This window comes from Chlorocebus sabaeus, chromosome 19, assembly GCF_047675955.1.
Source record: "Chlorocebus sabaeus isolate Y175 chromosome 19, mChlSab1.0.hap1, whole genome shotgun sequence".
Classification (NCBI taxonomy): Eukaryota; Metazoa; Chordata; class Mammalia; order Primates; family Cercopithecidae; genus Chlorocebus; species Chlorocebus sabaeus.
This window is the reverse complement of record NC_132922.1, coordinates 31,206,167-31,226,381: the sequence shown is the minus strand read 5'-3', so window position 1 is coordinate 31,226,381 and position 20,215 is coordinate 31,206,167. Positions and strand designations below refer to the sequence as shown.

The following is a 20,215-nucleotide window of genomic DNA, read 5'->3' as shown; positions in this document are numbered from 1 at the left end:
TGGGGCCTGGCTGGCCTTAATTTCCCACTCGAGCAATGAGGCCCCCGGTGGCAAGCTTCCATGTCCACTCTGCAGGTGAGACAGCTGCAGCAGCCTGGCCCTGCTCACCTACCCACTGCCTGGGCCTGTTCATACCTTGGTCTCGGTGCGCCGGGTCGTGCCATCTTCGGATGTGACAATAGACACATGGGAAGTGGGTGTGCCGGGGTCCTCCTCCACCGTCACGGTCTCCTCCAGCACATCAGGCGCCTCCGGCATCGTGGCCAGTGAGGCCTGGCTGCCTGGGCTCTGCTCCTGGGGTAAGGAGGGGCACTGGTGGGCAGGCCTGCTGCTCAATCATCCCTGGAGTGCAGGTCCCCACGCACAGCAGCTCTGCCTCAGCTCGTGCTGGCCAGCACACCAGGGTGCCTTCCTCCTGATCCTGAACCCACCCACCCCAGGGCCTGTCTCGGCCCAAGCTGGCAAGGACAGCAATAAGTTCTTGCCCTCTGAACATCAAGGTGCTAACCCTGCCCTGGCACCCCATCCTGGGGGGGACCCTGGGGCTGGACCCCCATCCCAGGCCTCCTCAGGCTGATAAGGCCACAGACCCTGGGGGTGAAGTCTAGAGAGCCCTCCCCAAGCTGCATGGCCTGGCTGCCACAGGCTCCTCCAGGCCCCACGAGGTGCCAGTGAGACCTGCGGGATGCATTCCTGATGTCACCCACCACCCCTAGCTGGGACATCATGGTGTCTTGGGGCCTCCTCCCTCCCCTACCCCAGAAACCTTGAGTATAGAAGCCTCGTGGGGGCTGTTTCAGCACTGCCTACTGACTCCTGTGGCCACACTAAGGTTCCTGCCACCAACGCCCTCAAGGGACAGAAATACGCAGTTCCCAGAACACTCCATGCACCTGTAGCACCAATATATCCTTACTCTTTCCAGCCCAGACATTCTTTAGTGTTGTGTAGGCACAGCCTGGCCCTACCTCGGGCCAGTGGCTGGCGCCCCCAGTGACTGAGACTCTGGGCATCATATCAGAGATCAGACACAGTGGATTTGAGCCTATGGGTGCCCTTGCCACCATTCTGCATGGGGTGACGACACTGGAATTCTAGGCAAGACAGCTCTGGACTGAGACTTTTCTATCCACACGCCTACTGACTGGACTTGCCAGTGGGAAAACTGAGGCTCAAAGAGGATAGGCTGGCCCACATCAGAGCCAGGTCCAACCCCTGCTGTGCTGAGTGGCTTGAGGACCTAAGACCCACAGCCTGCTCTGGGCCTCTGACTGCACAGGTGCCTGGCCCCAGGGCCATATGGCACCAACATCCGGGGATTGGCATCTAGCCAGGACGGGCAGGAGCTGAAACCCAAGCCCTGGTGGGTGGGTGAGGGGGAGTACATTCCCAGGCAGCCAGGGCAGGGTCAGCAGGAGGACAGGCCCCGCTCTGTGGCCCAGGCCCCTGGTCCCTGCACAATGGGTCCCTTGCCTGGGCCCCCTGGGGCCTGTACAGACACCAAGCTCTCTGCCAGGCTCCAGAGGGAGACTCTGCCCATTCTTGGGCCTGGGAGGTGAGCCAGGCTAGATACTCAGCGCTGCGCTCAGGACCTGCCTACCAAGGCCTGTGGGCTGGGAAGCCTCCTCAGGTCAGGGTCCTATCCTGGTGGAATACTTGACCCTCAAATGCACGCAGTGCAGGTGTCCAGGAAGGGGCCTGCACCAACATGTTAGGACACGTGTATCCCTCAGGCTCACTGACAGAGGAAAGAGGTGGCCACAGAAGGTACCTCCCCCTCTCCCAGGGGCAGGGTCTTGGAGGATGACAGGTAACTTTATAGATGGGGAAACTGAGGCCTGGCAGGGGGAGAAGATTTACCTAGAACTTCACAGTGCAAGTGGGATTTCAAGCATCCCCAGAGAAGGCAATCTGGCAAAGAAGCCTTTGGGCCTCATCTCGCCCTCAGTCTTGAGATGTACGTGGAATGCCTGGCTAGGAAAAGGGGACCTGTTCCCTGGGAAAAAAAAATAGACTGAGGCCGAGAGTGGGGACAACTGGTATGCTGCCACGCAGGGCAGGCTGGGCTCTTCTCCAAAGGCACTGGGGAGCTGGGACTGCTCTGAAGCAGGAGAAGGCTTGTGTGGCCCATCACTGCTGGGGCTGGGCTACCCCATCTGTATCTGGCAAATGTGTGTCAGGCCCTGAGCTCTCTCTGCTGGGCCCTGGGGGAGCTCATCAGCGTTCAAGCAGGGGCCCAGGCACCGAGGGGCTGCAGTTCTGGCAACGGGGTGAGGAGGGTATGCAGCAAGACTGAGGGGATGTTACCCAGGACACTCTGCCAGTGGGATGTGGCCCCTCATAGATGCATATATTTACATCTACTAAAGACTCAAAGAAGAGCCCCCTCCTCCCTAGCTAAGCAGTGGGGGTAAGGGGGAGACGAAAAGGGGAGGACATCTCAGGACCCGGATGCCACTCTGTGGCCCAGCTTATCCCTCCCACCAAGGCTGTGGTGCAGGTCTGACAAGCAGAGCTGGGGTGGTCCAGGAGAGTCAGGTCCCCCCCAGCAAGACCTGGCAACCGTGCAGCATCACCCATCAGCCCCAGCCTAGCAGCTCGGCAATAGGATCCCGAGGCCCCAAGAGTCCCTGCTGGCAGATGACCTCAGGGAGCTAAAAATGGGCGATGACTTCACCCGGGTGGCAGGAGCATGAGTCAGCCAGTGATCACAGGAAAGCCCGGCCCCCGCTACACATGCCCAGGCACACACACATGCATATACATGACCCCTCAGACAGGGACACAGGCACGTACATGTACCTGTGCGAGTACCCAGCCTGGCACAGGCCGAGCACATCAACCTGTGTGCTCTAACAGCACCCCAAGGGCACGGCGCCCACTGTTCCCTGAGGCACACTCGTGAGCACACATCCTCCCATCCTCCACCGTGTGTCAAGACCCTTATCCAGGCAGGGCCTCACAGACTCTCAACACACAGGGACAGGGGCCACCAACTCTGCCAGTCACCTGCCCAACATCCACTCTGGGAGTCTCAGAGCTGGCTGGCAGAGGGAGAAACTGAGGTGTAGAGTAGTGAGAGGCCCTAGCCATCTGGTGGCTCAGGTCTCTGCAACATCTTTAGGGTGGGGCTGTGGAATGGTGGGCTGACTCTCAACAGAGGAGTTGGCTGCAGTCCCTGGATCCCTGTCTTGCCCCAGTGTCCATGTCTGATGTGTGCCTGCCCAGACTGGCCCACTCTCAGGGACCTGCAGCCCCACACAGCCTCTGCCTCAGACCCGACTCTGGGCTGTTCCCCTCTGCACTCTAGACATGGGGTCTACCCTGAACACCCTACCTCCAGTCCAACCCCACATGCTGCATTCTATCAGTCGTCTCTCATCACCCCCTCCCCAGCCGGGGCTCCATCCTTGCTCCTCCTGCATCCTGCCCAGGCTCCCAGCACTCATCCCTCCCTTGGCTCTTCAATCTCTGGTGCACCAGGTCCGGGGCCCCCAGGACTGGCCTGGAAACAGGCTGCTGCCCAGGCCTGAGATTTCCCATGAGCTCCCTTGGGCTTGTGGGAAGGGCCAGAGTGGCCAGGGAGGTAGACCACCTACCCCTGCTCACAAGAGGGTCCCAGGAACACAGGGCTGAGCCCAGCATAGGGGCTCTGGGCCCCATCACGCACCTGGGGCTCAGCTTCTTCACAAGGAGGTGGGAATGACAGAGGGGGCTGCGGTCATGGGACATGCCGGGTAGCACCAGTCCCACCTTTGTGGCAAAATGCAAGGAACACAGGGAGCAGAAAAGCAAGACTGGACCAACACAGAGAGGGACTGCTGGTAGACAGGTGGCTGGGCCCTGGTCCCACAGCATTTATCTACCCGAACCACTGGACTTCACAGATGCACAACCACAGTCTGTGTCCTGAAGAACAGACTGCAGGAGCAGGCTCCTCCCCTGTCCACGGCCTGGCTAGCACACACAGGGAATGAGTTAAAGTGAGATTGCACACCTGGATCTCACACCTGCAGGCCAGGCTCCCAGAGGGCAGGAGGTGGCTGCCATCAGATGGATGAATGAATGAATCTCCTCCATCCCCAGCATGGCCCTCCCAGGTAGAGTCCAGGACAAGCCAGGCTGGCATCTTCCACCAGGCAGCAAGCCCTTGGCCACCACAAAATGCCCTTTCCCTTAGTGCCACAGCTTCTGACCAGTCTCCAGGACCTGGAGCTCACACAGCAGTGCACCTGCCAGGGCGTGGCCCCAGGCAGAGAAGACAAAAAGCCAAGCTGGGGGAGCAAGCTTGGGGTGGGAGAGCAGGGATGACTGTCATCCACCTCAGCCTCCCCAAGCTCAGCTCAGGGTCATCAGACACACTGTGACCACGGATTTCCCAAAAACCATTCCCTCCATCTCTGAGGGCCAGACTCTAGGGGCCACACCAGGGCCGTATGACAGGCAGGTGCCTGGCTACCCAGGTGGGCAGGTGTGTGGGAGACCTGCCTCCCACCACAGAGGGTCTTGGCTGGTCTCTCCTCTGCTCAGTCAGTTTCCCTGCCTATTACTGAATCCAGCACTGCTCAAAGCAGAGAGCAGACTGCCTATGCCTCCGCCCCCCCGCCCCGCATCAATGCTGAGAAGGGGAGGACCCCGTTTTCCTTAGAGATCCCCTCCAGCATCCATTAGTGGGCAGGGCCTGTCTCTACCCCTCCCATCACGTGCGCCTCAGAGGCAGAGAAGACTTCCATTAAAGCTCCGGAAGCTCCTTTGCAGGTCCCGGGAGTCAGAGCCGGCGCAGGGGGTGTGGAGGGAAGAGGAGGAAGCCTCTCAGGGAGCAGAAGGCCTACCCGGGCTTCCCTCTTCAGACTCCAGCCTCCTTCCTGCACAGACAGAAGCTGCTCAGGAAGGCCCTGGCTCTCCACCCGCGTCCCCAGGCACCTGTCCTGGGCGCTGGCCAGGAAGCGCCCATCCGGTCCCGGCCGGTTCCAAGAGGAGGGTCAAACTGCCAGGGGTCCCGGCCCCCGAGGACCCGGGGATGGGCTCCACAGTCCCCACGGCCCCTCTGCACACCCGGAGGCACCGCGCTCACACTGCCACCCGCCTGGCCCTGGCCCTAGCCTGACGCAGCCCAGCCAGGGGCGCAAGACAATAGCTGCCTCGGGCCAGCGGCTCCGCGGAACAAAAGCTGGTCCTCCCGGGCAGGCCGGCGCCCCGCCCTCCGCCTCCGACCCCTGTGCCAGGGTCCCCCCAAGCCAACTTCCCTCCAACCTGTCTGAGTTCGGCCGGCATCGGGCCGGGGCTCGGGGGCTCTGGCCAGCGGCGGGGGTGGCTGTGGCTGGACCAGGCTCGGCTCCGGCGCCTCGGCCGCTCGGGCTCAGGCTCGGCGGACTCGCTCCCCGCGGGGGCGGATCTGGCGGCGGTCACGGCGAGCAGCCAATCGGGCGGGGCCGCGCCCAGGTGGGGCGTGGCGGGGGCCAGGGCGGGCGTGACGGGTGGGCGGGGTGAGGTCCCGCCCCCCAGAGACAGGGGGTGGGGCCCTGCAGCCCCGGGGTCGTACCCTGTCCACCCACCCCCCAACACCCACTGCTGGCTTGGGCGTCTGCTCCCTCCCCTCCCCGCGGCAGGGGTGTCATTTTCCCGCCGAAAGACTGGCCAAGTCTTCCCAGGCCTCGGTTTATGACCACACTTCACTCCGCCTGCTGAGGGGGAAATAGTTCCGGCAGGGCAGGTGCCCGTGCTGCGATGGACAGAGCGCAAGGCCTCCCTCACTGGCATAAACCTAGCTGCGACTCAGTTTCACCTGCCGTGAAATGGGGGCCGGTAAGACAGCAGTCACGGTCTGCGAGATCCCTCCAGTCTCCCAGATCCACCCCTCACCCTCCTGCCTAGCCGCCACTCCGAATGGACCTGCAAGGAACTGTCCCCACAGAGTTCAATGGGGACCTGGAAAAGGGCCCAGCAGGGGACCCCCACTTTGTATCTTGGGCTCTCCCCATCGAGGCACAGAAGCCCGGAGTGCACCCCCACCGCTCCCCCAGGCCAGCCTCAATGTGGGCCACACCCTAGGGAGTCTGGTTCTGCTGCGGTGAAAAACGGGATGGGAACGGCTGGGCTGGAGCCACCTTCTTATGTCAAACCCCACAAAGGCCAAGCCAATGGCTCCAGCATCACGAACAGGGAAACAGGTTCCGAAATGAAATGAGCTGGGACCAACCCAGAGAGGCTCAGTGGGTCTGGAAAGAGAAAGGGCTCGGGCCCAGGCCTCCCACTGGCTTCTCCGCAGACCCCTCAGAAAACAGCCTCTGCAGGGACCACTCCCTGCTGCCCTGAATGCCATACACAGAGGTCACTCGGCTAGCATGCTCAAGTTTCTAGGTGCCCACCGTGTGCCCCTCTGAGTCTCAGTTCCCCCACCTGAAGAGGGGTGAGCTACCCTAGTATTGGCCAAACTCCCGTATCTTGCATCTAGGGCAGACCTGCCTGGAACCCCTGGAGCAGAGCGCAGAGGACCAAACACTGCGCCAGAAACGCACCCGCATCTTATCTTTAAGTTGGCTCCATCTTCTCAACTGCACCAGTTGCTAGTGCCCCAGCCACCTACCCACCTCAGACGAGCCCAAGGCAAGTTCCCTGATGGCACCCCTCCCCACCAGGTGGGCATCAGTCCTGCTTCAGCTGGCTGTCTAGAGGAGGGGCCCCTTCCTGCTGGAAGATGAAGGGCAGGTAGCCAGGATCCTGGAGCAGCCCCGTGAGTGCAGGAGCACTCCCCCTGACCTGGTTCCCCAGCCTCAGCCCCCAGCTACCTGCCTTGCCTGCCATTGCCTGGCTTCCCAAAGCCCAGGCTCTGACCCTGTGGCTCAGCAGGTAGATGGCTAGGCACTTTCTACTGAGACCAATCTGGGAAGCCTGGCCAGCCCAATGTGGTCCTGCCTCCCCTAGTATCCTCATCAGCCCAGCCAGTTGAGCTGCAGCCCTGGCAACACATGCTCTCTTCAATCCCAGCCTGAGAAAATCAAGGGCAGGGGTGGAGTGGGGCCGGGGTGGGGAGTTCAGGGGCAGGGGTGGTAGGTGGAGGGGCAGTAGCCCGAGGTCTTGAAGTCTTTTGCTTGAGGAGGTCAGGGTAGCTCCAGGCTGTGGGAACATCTTCCCACCAGGGCATCAACCCTCTGGGGTGCCTCGGGTCCTCCCACACTGCCTGTCTGAGGACTGTTCCGGTCTGGTAGGGTTGGACTGAGCACACTGGCGCCTGAGAGGCGGCCTTGGGGTCACTGGCTTCCACTGTCCCCATGTGGCCCAGCTGGGCCCAGCATTCTGCTTCCCCCGCTCAAGTTTGAGGGTACAGGCCTCACATTTTGGAGTATCTCAAGTCTGAGGCTGTGAGGGTGCTCCTAGCACTGAGACCCACCAGAGGCCTCCGAGCACCAGGGGCCATGAAAAAGGGCCCCCCCAGTGAGTCTCAGACCCTCTGGGGACATTAATTTGGCACTGACCATGCACTGGTGCTGGGCTGGGCCTTTTCTGAGGATCTCGTGAGCAGACGTAGGAAGCGTGACTTGCCTGCTGGCCAACAGGACACCAAGACTCAGGGAGTAGTCACCAACCCCAGGTCCCTCGGCCTGACACAGGCTGCTGGTTCTGAGCCCCACATGCCCCAGTCAAGTGAGGAGAGCCCATGGGGCCGCCTCAGCAGAGACCAGCATTTGCTCCCTTTCTCTCTAGACGAGAAGGGTCAGGCTGCCCCAAGCTCCTGGCATGTGTGTGCCAGGCACAGGTTCCTAGAGTCAGAGCCCAGCAGGACCAAAGAAGGGCGGGTGGGGGTGCAGGTGCTGGGAGTGTGCTGGGGGAAGTCTGGTTGCTGGGTTTAGAGGGGCAGGGAGCTGAGCCAGGGAGACAAGACTCTGCTGGGTGAGCCCTCTTAGGGTCACTCTGTGAAGAACCCAGAGGCCACAGCAGGAGGCAACCCCCCGGCCTCTAAGCTGGGTGGTAAGGAGGGCCCCCCTTATCAGCAGCTGCTGGGACAGCTCCACCCTGACTCCTCACTGCGCTAGGCCTCAGTCAGTAACAGGAACCGTGATAATCACACATCCCAGGTCTCCCTGCATGTACTTGTTCCAGCCTCCCAACCCCAAGCCAGGGGCCCCTGCTGTTTCATCTACAGGTTAGAGCACTGGGGTGCTGGGAGTGGGGTGTCCCAGTGGTCTAACTGTTCACTGCATACCCCAACTTTAGAGTTCTTAGGGCCTGGCCATGGAACACAGAGGGCTCTATACCTCCTGAGGCTGAGTAGGGGCCTGAGCCCATGCTGAGGATAATGGCCAGCAGAGAAAATGAGGCTCCCAGGTCAGCCTCTAAGCTGCAGGCAGAGCTCTGGGCCTTGCTCCAGCCTCCTGCTGGGGCTGACCCACCAGTGCATGCAATGAACACCGTAGCAGGGTTAGGCATGGGGCAGGCAAACCCCTAAAGTGTCTCTAGGCAGACCAAAGAGCTGCCCAGAACGGACGCCATCCAGCTACCTGGGCCCTGAGGGCTCAGGGGAGGGTGCTGTTCTGAGTGTTGGGCTGTGTCCTGCCCACTCTTCACATGGTACATAGCATACCCAAGTGGGTCCAGCCAACCTGGGATCCCATTTTCCTTTCCTCCCCAGGAGCCCCATCAAATCTTGCAATAAGCAACTGCATGCTGGCTTGTGGTCCACCAGGACCCACTGATTGTTTTCCCACTTGGCAATTTTCACCCTTCCCAAGTCACTAGGCTGTTACCTGGAGGACCAGCTGTTGCCAGGCCATTGGCAGGGGCTGCCCACCGCCCATGCCACCACTGACCATGCCAGGCTGCTGGGCACGCTCCAGCTGCAGGGCAACATGGCGCCGCTCCTGCTCCAGTGCCCGTGTCAGCCTCTCGAAGCGGGCCTCCTGCTCCTTCACCGAGGCCAGGATGCTGGCTGCCGAGTGCACATTGCAGTCCTCCATGACCAGGGCGCCCGCCAGCTGCAGGCAAAGCAGAGCAAGCTCAGTGGGGTGGGGCACCAGCCTGGCAAGGCCATCATGGGCCCCTGCCCGCCCCACTCACAGACCATACAACTCACTCCCAGACCACAGCATCCAGCCCTCTAGAGGGAAGCACATTGATTAAATTCTAAATTAAGTCATTAATCCGAGGCTGTCTGGAAGCAGCGGGTTCACTCCCCATGGGTCACGGGACTCTGACCTGGCTCCTCCACTTCCTGCTAAGGCCTAGGAGAAACGTGGGCCGTGGATGGCTTGGAACCCTCTGGGAAGGGCAGGAAGGGCTGGTATGATGAGAGCTTCCTACCTCCCAGGCCCTCTGCTGCCCATAGCACATGCCAGCTCACCCTCCATTTCACAGGGCCACCCCACTCCCATCTCACAGAGGCAGATGCCAGGGCCCAGAAAGGGTGGGGGACAATTTGTAGCCACACAGCAGGTGTGGCATGGCCAGTGTGGCCAGCAAGCAGGGAGTGAGAAGCTGCTCCACTGATGGGTGCCCAAGACCCTGAGGCAGGCACAGGTGACCATAGCCTGAGAGCTCCCGGCAACATTGGTCTGCAGACCAGCAGTCCAGCCTCCACTCACATCCACATTGGCCAGGAACAAGGGTGGTGCCTGCTACACGTGACAGAGTGAAAACTGAGGACAAGCCTGGTTGAGGTTCTGGCTGGGGGTGCATGAAGTTAGAGATCCTAAGCCTGGAAGTGGCTGGTGTGTGTGATGCCTTATCCAGAAAAGGGCAGGGGCCAGGCATCGGAGGCCAGGCACAGGGTGGGATTGGGTGTGCCGGGCCCAGCCCAGTGTTGCCCTTCAGGGCCCCAGGGGAGTGGGCAGGGGCCGTGAGGGCTTGGCAACTACAGTGACAAACCAGCACTTCCCTCCCGGCTTGCTCCCTGGCTGCCCAGGATGTTTGTTTTTCATGGGTAAAAAGAAGCAGGACAAGTATATGGAGCTCAGATCCAGGCTCACCACAGTGGGCAGGGCATAGCCACGAGGCCACACTGCCTGGAGCACAGTGAGCATGGCCCAGTGCCCAGGCCTGCTCAGGCATCCTCCTGGCTGGTCCCGCCAGCCTGCTGAGGCTGACTGCTGGATCCCTTGCCCTTGCACCAATATAGGGCCCTCCATGGGGAGGACACACATTGCAGGTGACATCCCCAGAGGATCAGCACTGCTGCTCACTGGTCTGGATGGAGCCAGCTGCAAGGACAGAGCCCCCAAGAGAAAAAGCAGCGCTGAGCTCAGTTGCGCCAGTGCTGGCTGGGCCAGCAACACGGTTCGAGGACATGGGTGCACCTCATAGGTGAAGAGACACTGTGGAGCCCAGCACCACCAACAGCTGGGAAAACAGGCCCAGCAAGGGCGAGAGACCAGTGCAGGCCCCAAAAGCTGCTCTCCATTTCCGCAGCACCTGTCCCACAAATGAACTGTCAACACGAACTTTCGGGGAAGCCAGCATGAGTGGAGGAGCCGTTTTAAGCCAGCCACAGAATGGAAGAATGCAGGGAGAGCTGGGGGCCGCCACCCGAGACTGAGGTGCAGACTGGATGCTCCAGCAAAGGGAAAAACAGCACTGCACACGCAGAGCATGGTCACACGGCTCTTCTCTACACACCTGATGCTGTCTACCCACAGGTCCCAGACCCACCAACACAGGGGAGCCTTGTGCATCAATGGACTGAATCCAGTTCTGGGCCTGAGGTGGGAATGGTAGGGTATTCCCCCTGGGAGGGCCAGGGCAGATGGCAGGGGCCATGTCACTGGAGCCCCCAGCCCAGTCCTGGCTGTAGCACCAGCCCATCTCAGCCGAACCTCGGAATCAAGGAGCAGAAGGGAATGGGATGCAGCCCTGGATGGCAACAATCGGGACCACAGGGTAGTCACTGGCTTCGTGGACCTGGGCTGGCTTACTTCCCTCCCTGTGCAGAGACGTGGACCCTCACCTACACCACACACCCCATCCCCCATCTAGCAGGACCAGGCTTGGGTCGCAGACCCTGAGGACAGCTTCCCTGACCTAAGCCTCTCCAGCACACCCTGGCTCTGGGGTCTAAAGATGCCCACCCTAAAAGGGCCCACTGGCTCTGGCTGAGGGCTCAGAACTCCAAGGCCACAATGGGAAGGTGACCAAACCCCACACTGACCTTCTCGTTGCCCAGCTTGGCTCGATTGGTGCAAAATGACGATGTGTCTCCCTGGAGACATCCAGAAACACTGGCCAGTGTTTGCGGGGAGAGTCTGGCAGCCACGCTCAGGACAGCAGAGACCTCGGTGCTGGGCCTGTGCCATCTGTCCCAGCTACAAGGTGTGCCCTGCATTTGCCCTGGGGGGAAGTGCCCTGGGCCCACAGGTCATGGCCTTGGCACCTCAGGTGTCTCAAGAGCAACCCGGGACACGCTCCAGGCAGAGCATGGAAGGCCCAGGTCCACTCTTCTGACATGGTAGCCTCTGGCCTATGACAGGAGCCCATGTGGATACACGGGATCCCGGCCCAGAACCATAGAGGGCTGCTTTTCAGATGATAACTCAAAATGCTGTTTTTATATTCAAGTAATATATCACGTCAAGGAAAGCAAAATGTGCATGGATTCTTAAGATCGATGGGGCCTGAGTGGATGCTGGGCAGAGTGGGCACCGGATTTGCTTTTGCTAGAGCCCAGGAGAGCCTTGGGGGCAGGCTGGGAAGGGGGACGCTGCAGGGACCCTGGCTGTCCTCTCCAGCCAATGCCACCTTGGCCTCCCCTAACCTAGGAAGGGCCCAGCATTGCCTGGTCGGGTGGACCCCTCACGACTCCCCACCCAAAACACAGCAGCCAGCTTCATGCCCAACTCTGAGGCGGCCACTTCTTGCCAAACATACTGGCCCCAGGAGTTTACTTAGCAGCAACGCAGGAACGACACTGCACAGTCCACGAGTGACCAGACTTCAGGACCATGTGGACAACACCATGTTCCAGCCAGAAAACATCAGGAACTGAAGAGGGGTTGGAAAGGTTGGGGCTAAATTGAAACTCTGAAAAATAAACTGCAAAACAAAAGTGACGACCCAGCCCCAGCAACAATGGACACTGGCCTGGACCGAAGGGGGGTCAAGAGCCTCCAGGTACTCTCACAGGACGAACTGCTGGGCAAGCAGGTGGCCCAAGGAGAGAAGCATGGCAGGAGAAGAGGGTGCCCCAGGCACACAGCCCATGGGAGACTAGAGGGAGGGCAAGTAAAGGAGAGATGGGGGAGGAGGACAGACAGATGGATACAGGGATGGCTGGGGGATGGATGAATGAATGGAGGTGGCTGGGGCAGTGGTGGAAGATGGACAGAGGGATGGACAGATGGATGGATGGGTTGGCGATAGTGGGGGAGGGACAGAGATGAACGGATGAATGGGGGATGGACAGATGAATGAATGAATGGGCTGGGGGGATGGTGAAGGATGAACATATAGATGAATGAATGGATGGGTGGGTGGGGGGATGGTGGGAGATGGACATATAGACGAATGGATGGATGGATGGGTTGGGGGATGGTGGAGGATGAACATATAGATGGATGGGTGGGTAGGAGGATGGTAGGGGATGGACAGAGAGAGAAACAGATGGATAGATTGGGGGATGGTGGGGGATGGATGGATAAATGGATGGATGGATGGGTGGGGAGATGGTGGAGGATGGACCGGCGGATGGACAGATGGGGGAATGAGGGGTAAGAGGACAGATGGGTGAATGGATAGGCGAGTGGGTGAAGTGATAGAAGGGTGGACAGCTAGATGGATGATTGGATGGGTTTATAGATGAAATGAATGGACGGACGAGTAGTAGATTTGTAGGTAGGTGGCTGGAGGGATGGGAGAAGAGGAGGCCAGATAGAAGGGGGTGTAACTGAGTGGGTGAACAAATGTGTGGACAGGAGGCTAGTAGGTGGTTATATAAGAAAATGAGGGGAGATGGGAGGATGGGTGAATGGTGGCTAGTTGGATGGGAAGGTGGCTGGATGGATACGGGTGGATGGATACGGGAGGGATAAAACGATGATGGAAGAATGTGTAAGAGGGTGGGCAGATGGGATGCTGAAGGTTGGGTGGATGGAGAAGTGGATGACAGAGAAAATAGAGTGGGATGCATGAATGGAAGGGTGGGTGGGCTCTGTGGGGGCTGGTGGGCAGGAAGGAAGTGCTGGAACCTCATTAAGTGGAGAATGTCCTGGCCCCCAAACCCTCTGGGGCAAACCACAGTCAACACACACTGTCAGGAACATGAAGGCATGGTGAGGAACCTGAGGGTAGAAGCTAAATCCTTTCCCTGAAACCAAAGCTGACATTTGACGTCTTCTTGCCAACCCAGACATTCCTCCTCGGGAGTGCAGCCAGAGCCTTGTCCGGAAAATGAAATTATGGGGCCCGAGTCCAATGTGGGTTGAGGAATTAGAGGAATTTCCGAAGGGTCAGGCCAGTGAGGGGTGGCAGGCGGGGCCTAGCTCCCATCCTGACCCCTTGCCAGCTGTCTACCAGGACACAGCCAGGGCTGCGCTGGCCCCCGTGAGGGGAGAGAGGGGACAGATGACCATTGAGCTTCCTCCCACACCCCCTCCCCACTCCACCCATCCCTACGAGGAGGAAATGATGCCAGAAGTGCCCTGGCAGGAGTTGGACCCAGCCCCAGCACCCACCTTCTGCCTGGGAGGACATCCTGGGAGCTGCCAGCACAGCGACTTGCTCCCCACCCTAGCTGGCCAGGCCTTGTGGGGGCCCCATGTTTACCCTGTTGCCCCTACTGTGGTCAGATGGTGCCCAAAGCCTTGTGGAGAGCTTCTGGCCAAGCCCACTGGCCAGGCACTGCACCCAAGCTGGGACAGGGCCAGAGCCGAGGGCCTGGGGTGTGGGGTTCACAGGGCAGAGTCCACGCCCATCTGTGCCAAGGCCAGGACCACAGTCCCTTGCAGACTGTGTTGGGCCTGGGGTGCCTGGGCTGGGGATGACAGTTCTCAGCCTCTAAGCAACAGAAGGAACCTCTAAGGAAAGATGGACAAGCGTGACTTTGTGAGAATGAAACTTTCTGTATATATTTTAAAAAAACAAAAAATAAAAAACAAAAAACACCAGGTCACACAGTGCGGTCATGTTTTTTAAAGAACTGACACCATTTAGAGCCACACATGCAGTGAGTGTTTTGATGAAATGACGGGTGCCAGCGCTACTCGCAGACCATGACTCCAGCACGGTGAGGCTGGTGTGGGGTGTGCGGGACCCACCACACTAGGCTCTCCACTTCTGTGCATTTGTAATCTTCCATAATGGAAGAAGCAGACACAAAGAAAACGAAAAGACAATCGGCATGTTGGGATCAAGTATTTGTAACATACAACAACAAAGTGGCATCCTCAACCCATTAGGCGCTCTCATAGGCTGCTCCGGAGCCCCACAGTCCTGCCCCTGCTGGTGTACCACTCCTCGAAGCACGGGCCGCTGGCATCATCAGAACCTCAGTAGGAAATGGACAAACCAGATACCTCCCTACCCGGCAGGCGAGTGCAAGCAGAGGCCAGGGACTAATCTCCCCAGGAGCCAGGGCGGTGCCCACTGTCAGAGAGCCATAATCAGATTCAGCCTGGAAATTTGATTTCCCCAGCAGAGGCGGCGAGCCAGGCTGGATGAGACGCCATCAGGGGGTTGGGCAGAGGGACAGAGATAGTTCCCCAGGCTGTCCACATGCTCACTCAGTGGCACCCGCTGATCATGTGAGCGACCACTCCCACGTCCAGGGAGAATACTCAGAATGGGCCTCTTCCCACAGTGCTCCTGCCCTGCACTAATGCAGTGCCCAAGGCCAAAGGTGGCCAGGACCAAAGCTACACTGGTCAGCCCCAGGGGGCCTGCTGGATGGGAGGTCCAGGGGCACCAGGGTCTGTGAGTGGCTGATAAGGAAGTTGGGGGTCTGGTCAAGGCAAGGACACTGCTGGGGGCCAGGGAGCTGGGCAGCCTAAGGTTAGGGTAAGGGCTGGCTCTAGGGAATGTCAATGGCCGAATGAGCCCAGTGACTACAGGCAGGATGTGACAGGTGAGCAGGCGGGGCAGGCGAGTGTCCCAGCAACTGTCCCTCCTCTGGGAGGCATGAGCCACAGGGAGCCACTGCTGGAGGTCCCTAAAGGGTCTGGGCTTAAGATTCCCAATCTAGCAGGTCACAGACACCTGCTCCCTGAGCCAACAGCAGCATCCTTTAAGTCTGCTTGGTCTCCTGAGACCTGCCTCTCCATGAGGAGACATGGGATGGGATGGAAAGGAGTCCTCCAGGCCCCAATTCAAAACAGCCCCCAATGCCCTTCCTGTGCCTGACCCAGACTCTAGCTGCAGCTGCAGCAGAGGGGGGTCCTGCAGACTCCAAGCCGTGGAGTAGTGGCAGTGAGGGCCACATTCTCTGGGCTCCCTGCTGCAGCCTGCCCAGGACACCACCAAGGGCTCAAAGGCTGGGGAGCTCCAGGGAGAGGGCTGCAGGGGCTGCCAGCGCAGTGTCTTCTCCCCTGCACACTCAGCCCACCTAGTCCACCCCCAATGATGAACATGAAGCCTGTAGGGGTGTGGAGAGGTGTAGTGCCCCACTGAGTGGGCCGGACATTGGTGGTGGTGGCTGGCCCATTGCCTCCACGGCTTCCCGGGATGGGCACCCACCCTGCAAGGTGCCATGTGGCTCATGCCCCTGCCTCAGGGAGGGCAGGTGCAGTGGAGGCCGGGGGAGGGGGGTGGCGGTTACAAGGCCCAGACATGGAGCTGAGCCCCATCTTCTGTACTCTGGGGTGGGCACAGGGACCAAAGCATCCCTGAGGAGGGAACTGACAGGGCTCACAGCTAGGCTGGGATCAGAGGCAGACAGCCACAGGACCTGGGAGCCCTGCCCTACCACGCCCTATGGCCCCACTGAGGTGCTGTACGGGACAGCTGTCCGCCAGGCTGAGGGGCCTCAGTGGGCAGGTGCAGCAGTCACCATGCTGGCCACCAGCCTGAGCACGCAGGGCCCTCCGCCTGCAACGCCCTTTCCCCCCCGAAGATAGTGGGTAGACCCCTTCTTCCCAGCCCCTCTATTGCCATGGCAACACCCAGGCTTCTCCTGAGGGACAGAGCCTCTTTGTGGTGACACAAAGCCCCTTTGAGGGGAGGTGGGGGTGCAGCTCCTGGGAGCCTGTGGCCAAAGGGCCCCTGGAGGGTAAAGCAGGGCCCCTCAGCCCAGGCCCCCTTCCAGGTTGCGGAGCCAAGGAAGCTGAGGTAGGAGAGCCTTGAGGTTAGCCCAGCCTGCCCCAGCTGCCCACCCAGAAGGGTCTCCGGATAGATAAGCCGGACAGCCCGGGAGGCCAGGCCAAGGCTGGGCAGAGACAGCACCGAGGAGCCTCTCTGCAGGAGCTAGGGGTTTCCCGCTTTCCCCCTTGTTGTTTTGACAAAGAACATACTCTGCTTAGATAAGTGGAAAACAGCACTGGCAGCGGAGCTCCTGACGGTCAGGAAATGCCCAGGACGGCTGCAGAACAGTGCCTGGTGGGAGATGGGGGCAGGAAGTCCTCCGTGGGAGGGCAGGCAGGGGCCGTGAGATGGAATGTCAGACGGTGGGAGGTCTGGCACCAGGTGTGCTGAGAGGACTGGCCCCGGCATCATGGCCCCACCCAGTTCACTGTCCTCTCACTTCTCTGGCCTTGGCCTCCATCTTCACCTGTCCACCTGGGGTAAAATGCTGCCGGCCTTGCTGCAGCTAAAACCCTGGGACAGGCCAGAGTTGGATAACAGGGAACCTCACCATGGCTTGGCTTATTCCAGGGCTGGGGAAATGGAACTCTGAGGATGATGTGGGTCTCTGGCACAGTGACAACATGGCTGCCCCATCCATGCTTCAGCCCCACTGCCAGGGAGGCAGAGGCGGCCAGGCCACATTTCCCCAGACTCCCAGCCCTGGAGTTCCTCCTGCACTGGCCTGAGGGTCCCTGCCCCCATCCCCACCTCCCCACCCACTGACTGCTGCTGACCAGGCACCTGGCAGCTCCCTGCATGCAGGCACCCTGCCCAGAGGCCCTCCCCAGGTGACCTCACTCTGACCCACAGCAGCTTTGCTAACTAAGCCTGTGGGGTGGGGTCGGGGGGTGGTCACTGGCCCCCCGCGGCGGTACGAGGAGGTGCTAGCCCAGGGAGAGATCCATTCTTTTGTAGGCAAATCTACCCGACTACCAGGGAGTGGGGCCAAGGGCTGCCCCCACATGGCAGTGCCTGGGTCAGCAAACACTCACTGCATCTCCCACGGAGGCCCTCACCACACCCCTCCCAGCCTGCCTTCCCCACTGGCATTCCGCTGTCTGCTGACACTTGCGGGCACAGGGGTGGGGGTTGGGACCCTCCAGCTGTTGTGGCAGGGAGTGGCCATAGGGTGGTTGCTGCGGTGGATGGAGGCCATGGGGTTCAGGATGGATCAGAGGAAGGTGTGGGTGAGGGAATAAGTCCGGGCTGACCGCAAGGGATCAGGCCTGGGTGGCTGGAGGGAAGGGCCGAGACCCTGAGCGGGAGGGTGTAAAGGGGGTCTGTGAGGCTGGAGAAGCTGAGGGACTGCTAGATGCATGAGGTTCTGGAAGAGAGGGTTCAGGCTGGAGACAGAACCACCAGCAGCTTCAGCCTGTGAAGCCAAGAGATAAGACAGGTGCAAGCCCCAGTGCCTCCTCCAAAGTACCCTCCCCTGACCTTCTAGAACAAGGAGACAAAGTCACTTTCCCAGCCATCATCTTCCCTGCACTGGAAGGGGCAGAACCAGGACCCAGCACTGAGAGGTGAGCCTTAGGATGGAGGCAGCGCTGTCATCCCTCGGGGACAACAGCCTGTCCCCTAAAAGTCCCAAAACCCTTGGGAAAGGTGTTCCTCACTGTACCCTTCTCCCACCCAGCACATCAGAGGAGCCAGTGGTGCGAGCCCTTGACCCAGCATGAAGTAGAGCTCACCCTGTGATATGCAGGGAGGTTTCACGTCTCATTTGGTCTGCCCTTGCCCCAGGGTCCTGTGTGGCCTCTGGCCAGCACTGGCTGCTCCCAAGGCGCCTGGAGCACAGCCCATCCCTCCCAGAGCCTGAGCTGGACACTGGCCTTGCCGCTCCCAACCCCCTCCCCTGCTGGGAGCCAGCTCCACTCTGGAGTGCCCATGGCAACAGGCCTAGACACCAACCTCCAGCAAGTGCGCAAAGTCCTGCCTTTCATACGCAAGCAACGCAGAGGGCCGGGCAGGGAGCTGCACTACCCCATCCAGGGCAGATTCCAGGCCCTGCAGCCTCCCATCTGGCTCCCACCCCCACATACCAGGAGAGCCTCAGGACTCAACTGTGTGTCCAGTCCCCGCCACAAAGAGGTGGGAACCTTGCAGAGGGAAGTGCTGACAGTTTGGGGCCCTCCTCAAAGCCACCTACTGGCATGTGTGCAGCCGCCCACACTGCTATGGGGGGAATGCCAGTGTCCCCCAAATTCATGTTAAAACCCAATCTCCAATGTGACACTATGAAGAGGTAGGGCCTTTAGGTGGTGATTAGTGCCCTTATATGATCAGTGTCCTTATCAAAGCTGCCCTTGGGGGCTGCTTTACCCCTTCCGCCATGTGAGGACACACAGAAGGCACCATCTATGAACAGCCTTCACCAGACATGAAATCTGCTGGCGCCTCGATCTTGGACTTCCCAGCGTCCTGCACTGGGAACAGTAAGTTTCTGTTGTTTATAAGTGACTCCGTCTAAAGGTATTTGGTGGCAGAGCATGAATGAACTAAGACACACACAGACACACACACAAGCACACCCACGCAAAGGGACTCACAGATGCCCCACGGGCACAGGCGCCAGCAGGCACACTCGTCCACACCCATGTGGCTGCTGCTTATCCCACCTAGAAGTCCTGACAGGCCCTTTCGGGGATGGGGGACATCTTGGCTCCTGGTGAGGATCAGCATGCTAGGTAGACCCCATTCCTGTCCTGGACACTGGGCAAGGCAGACCCCCTCCGAGACCCCTGAGGCCAGGTCAAGCCTGCCCCTAACAGCACAATCTGCAGGACCCTCTGCCTCTGATCCCGTATGAGGTTCCTCTGAGACACGTGGGAATGGCTGGGCCTGCAGACCCCGAGCTTGCACACCCTAGTGCCCAAGAAAGACCCTTCCACCATGGGAGGATTCAAGAAGCCGCTTCCTGCTGAGTCACATTTAGTGCATTACTTAGGAAACAGCTGGTATGTGCCCTAGAAGGTTAAAGACGGTGTTCAACTCCACTGGCCACAGACCACAATGAAAAGAAGCTGCTGGCCGGGCGTGATGGCTCATGCCTATAATCCCAGCACTTTGGGAGGCCAAGGTGGGCGGATCACCTGAGGTCGGGAGTTCAAGACCTGCCTGACCAAGATGGAGAAACCCCATCTCTACTAAAAACAAAATTAGCTGGGCGTGGTGGTGCATGCCTGTAATCCCAGCTACTCAGGAGGCTAAGGCAGGAGGCAGAGGTTGTGGTGAGCTAGGATCGCACCGTTGCACTCCAGCCTGGGCAACAAAAGCAAAACTCCGTCTCAAAAAAAAAGAAAGAAAGAAAGAAAAGGAGCTGCTATGAACAATGAGGATCCCATGGAGATTTAAAGAAAAACCCGGCAGAGGCAGTAAACAGCAGACTGCGGAAGACACAGAGTGTGAGGCTGGAAAAAGTACACTAAGACAGTTCCCCTAACCCCAACAGCAAATGGGAGAGATGACAAGAGGATGGTGGGAGCCACCGAAGACAGACCCCAGGGCCAAACTTCCACATGATAGGAGTTCCCAGAGGGAGAACGACAGACAGTGCTCTTCCAACCACAGAAAAACGACCAGAAACCACCTCAACCGGAGTGCGTCCAATGGGGCTGTCAGCGTCGGGGCTGGAATCTGAGTTAGGGTATGAGCTTTCTATCTAGAAAAGAAGCCCAGGAAGTCATGGATGTGTCTATCTCTGGTTTTTATAATTCAGTCTCATTTCCTCTGGCTCCTAAATGTGCTGTGTACACTTCGAGGTATAGGGAGGAGGTCTGCCCAGCCCTGACCTGCGGGCTGTGCTGAAGCCTGGGCCACTGTCTGCACCAGGCTGTCTGTAGGCCTGCAGGGGCTGCATGCTGTCGCTCTGTAAATGTCAGCCTCAACACGCTGCTGCCTGCTGCCTGGCTCCCGTCTCTCACAGCTCAGACACTGTTTTATGATAAGAAAGAGCTGA

At 59.5% G+C, this 20,215-nt stretch overlaps 1 protein-coding gene across 9 annotated transcripts in view; it reads right to left on the bottom strand.

Annotated features, from left to right (window-relative positions):
- Positions 1 to 20,215, bottom strand: part of ARVCF (ARVCF delta catenin family member) — a 54,237-nt gene that overhangs the window by 11,802 nt on the left and 22,220 nt on the right. For 5 of the 9 annotated variants that reach the window (XM_073007011.1, XM_007975020.3, XM_073007009.1 and 2 more), the window contains 2 exons: positions 8,745 to 8,972; positions 136 to 294 (listed from right to left, as the gene is read on the bottom strand). In XM_073007011.1, coding sequence (XP_072863112.1) covers positions 136 to 294; positions 8,745 to 8,954 — 369 coding nt within the window. In that variant the 5' untranslated portion in view covers positions 8,955 to 8,972. Of the gene's footprint in view, positions 1 to 135; positions 295 to 5,253; positions 5,397 to 8,744; positions 8,973 to 20,215 lie in introns of those variants that run through there. The other 4 variants (XM_073007014.1, XM_007975022.3, XM_073007012.1 and 1 more) reach the window with 3 other exon arrangements.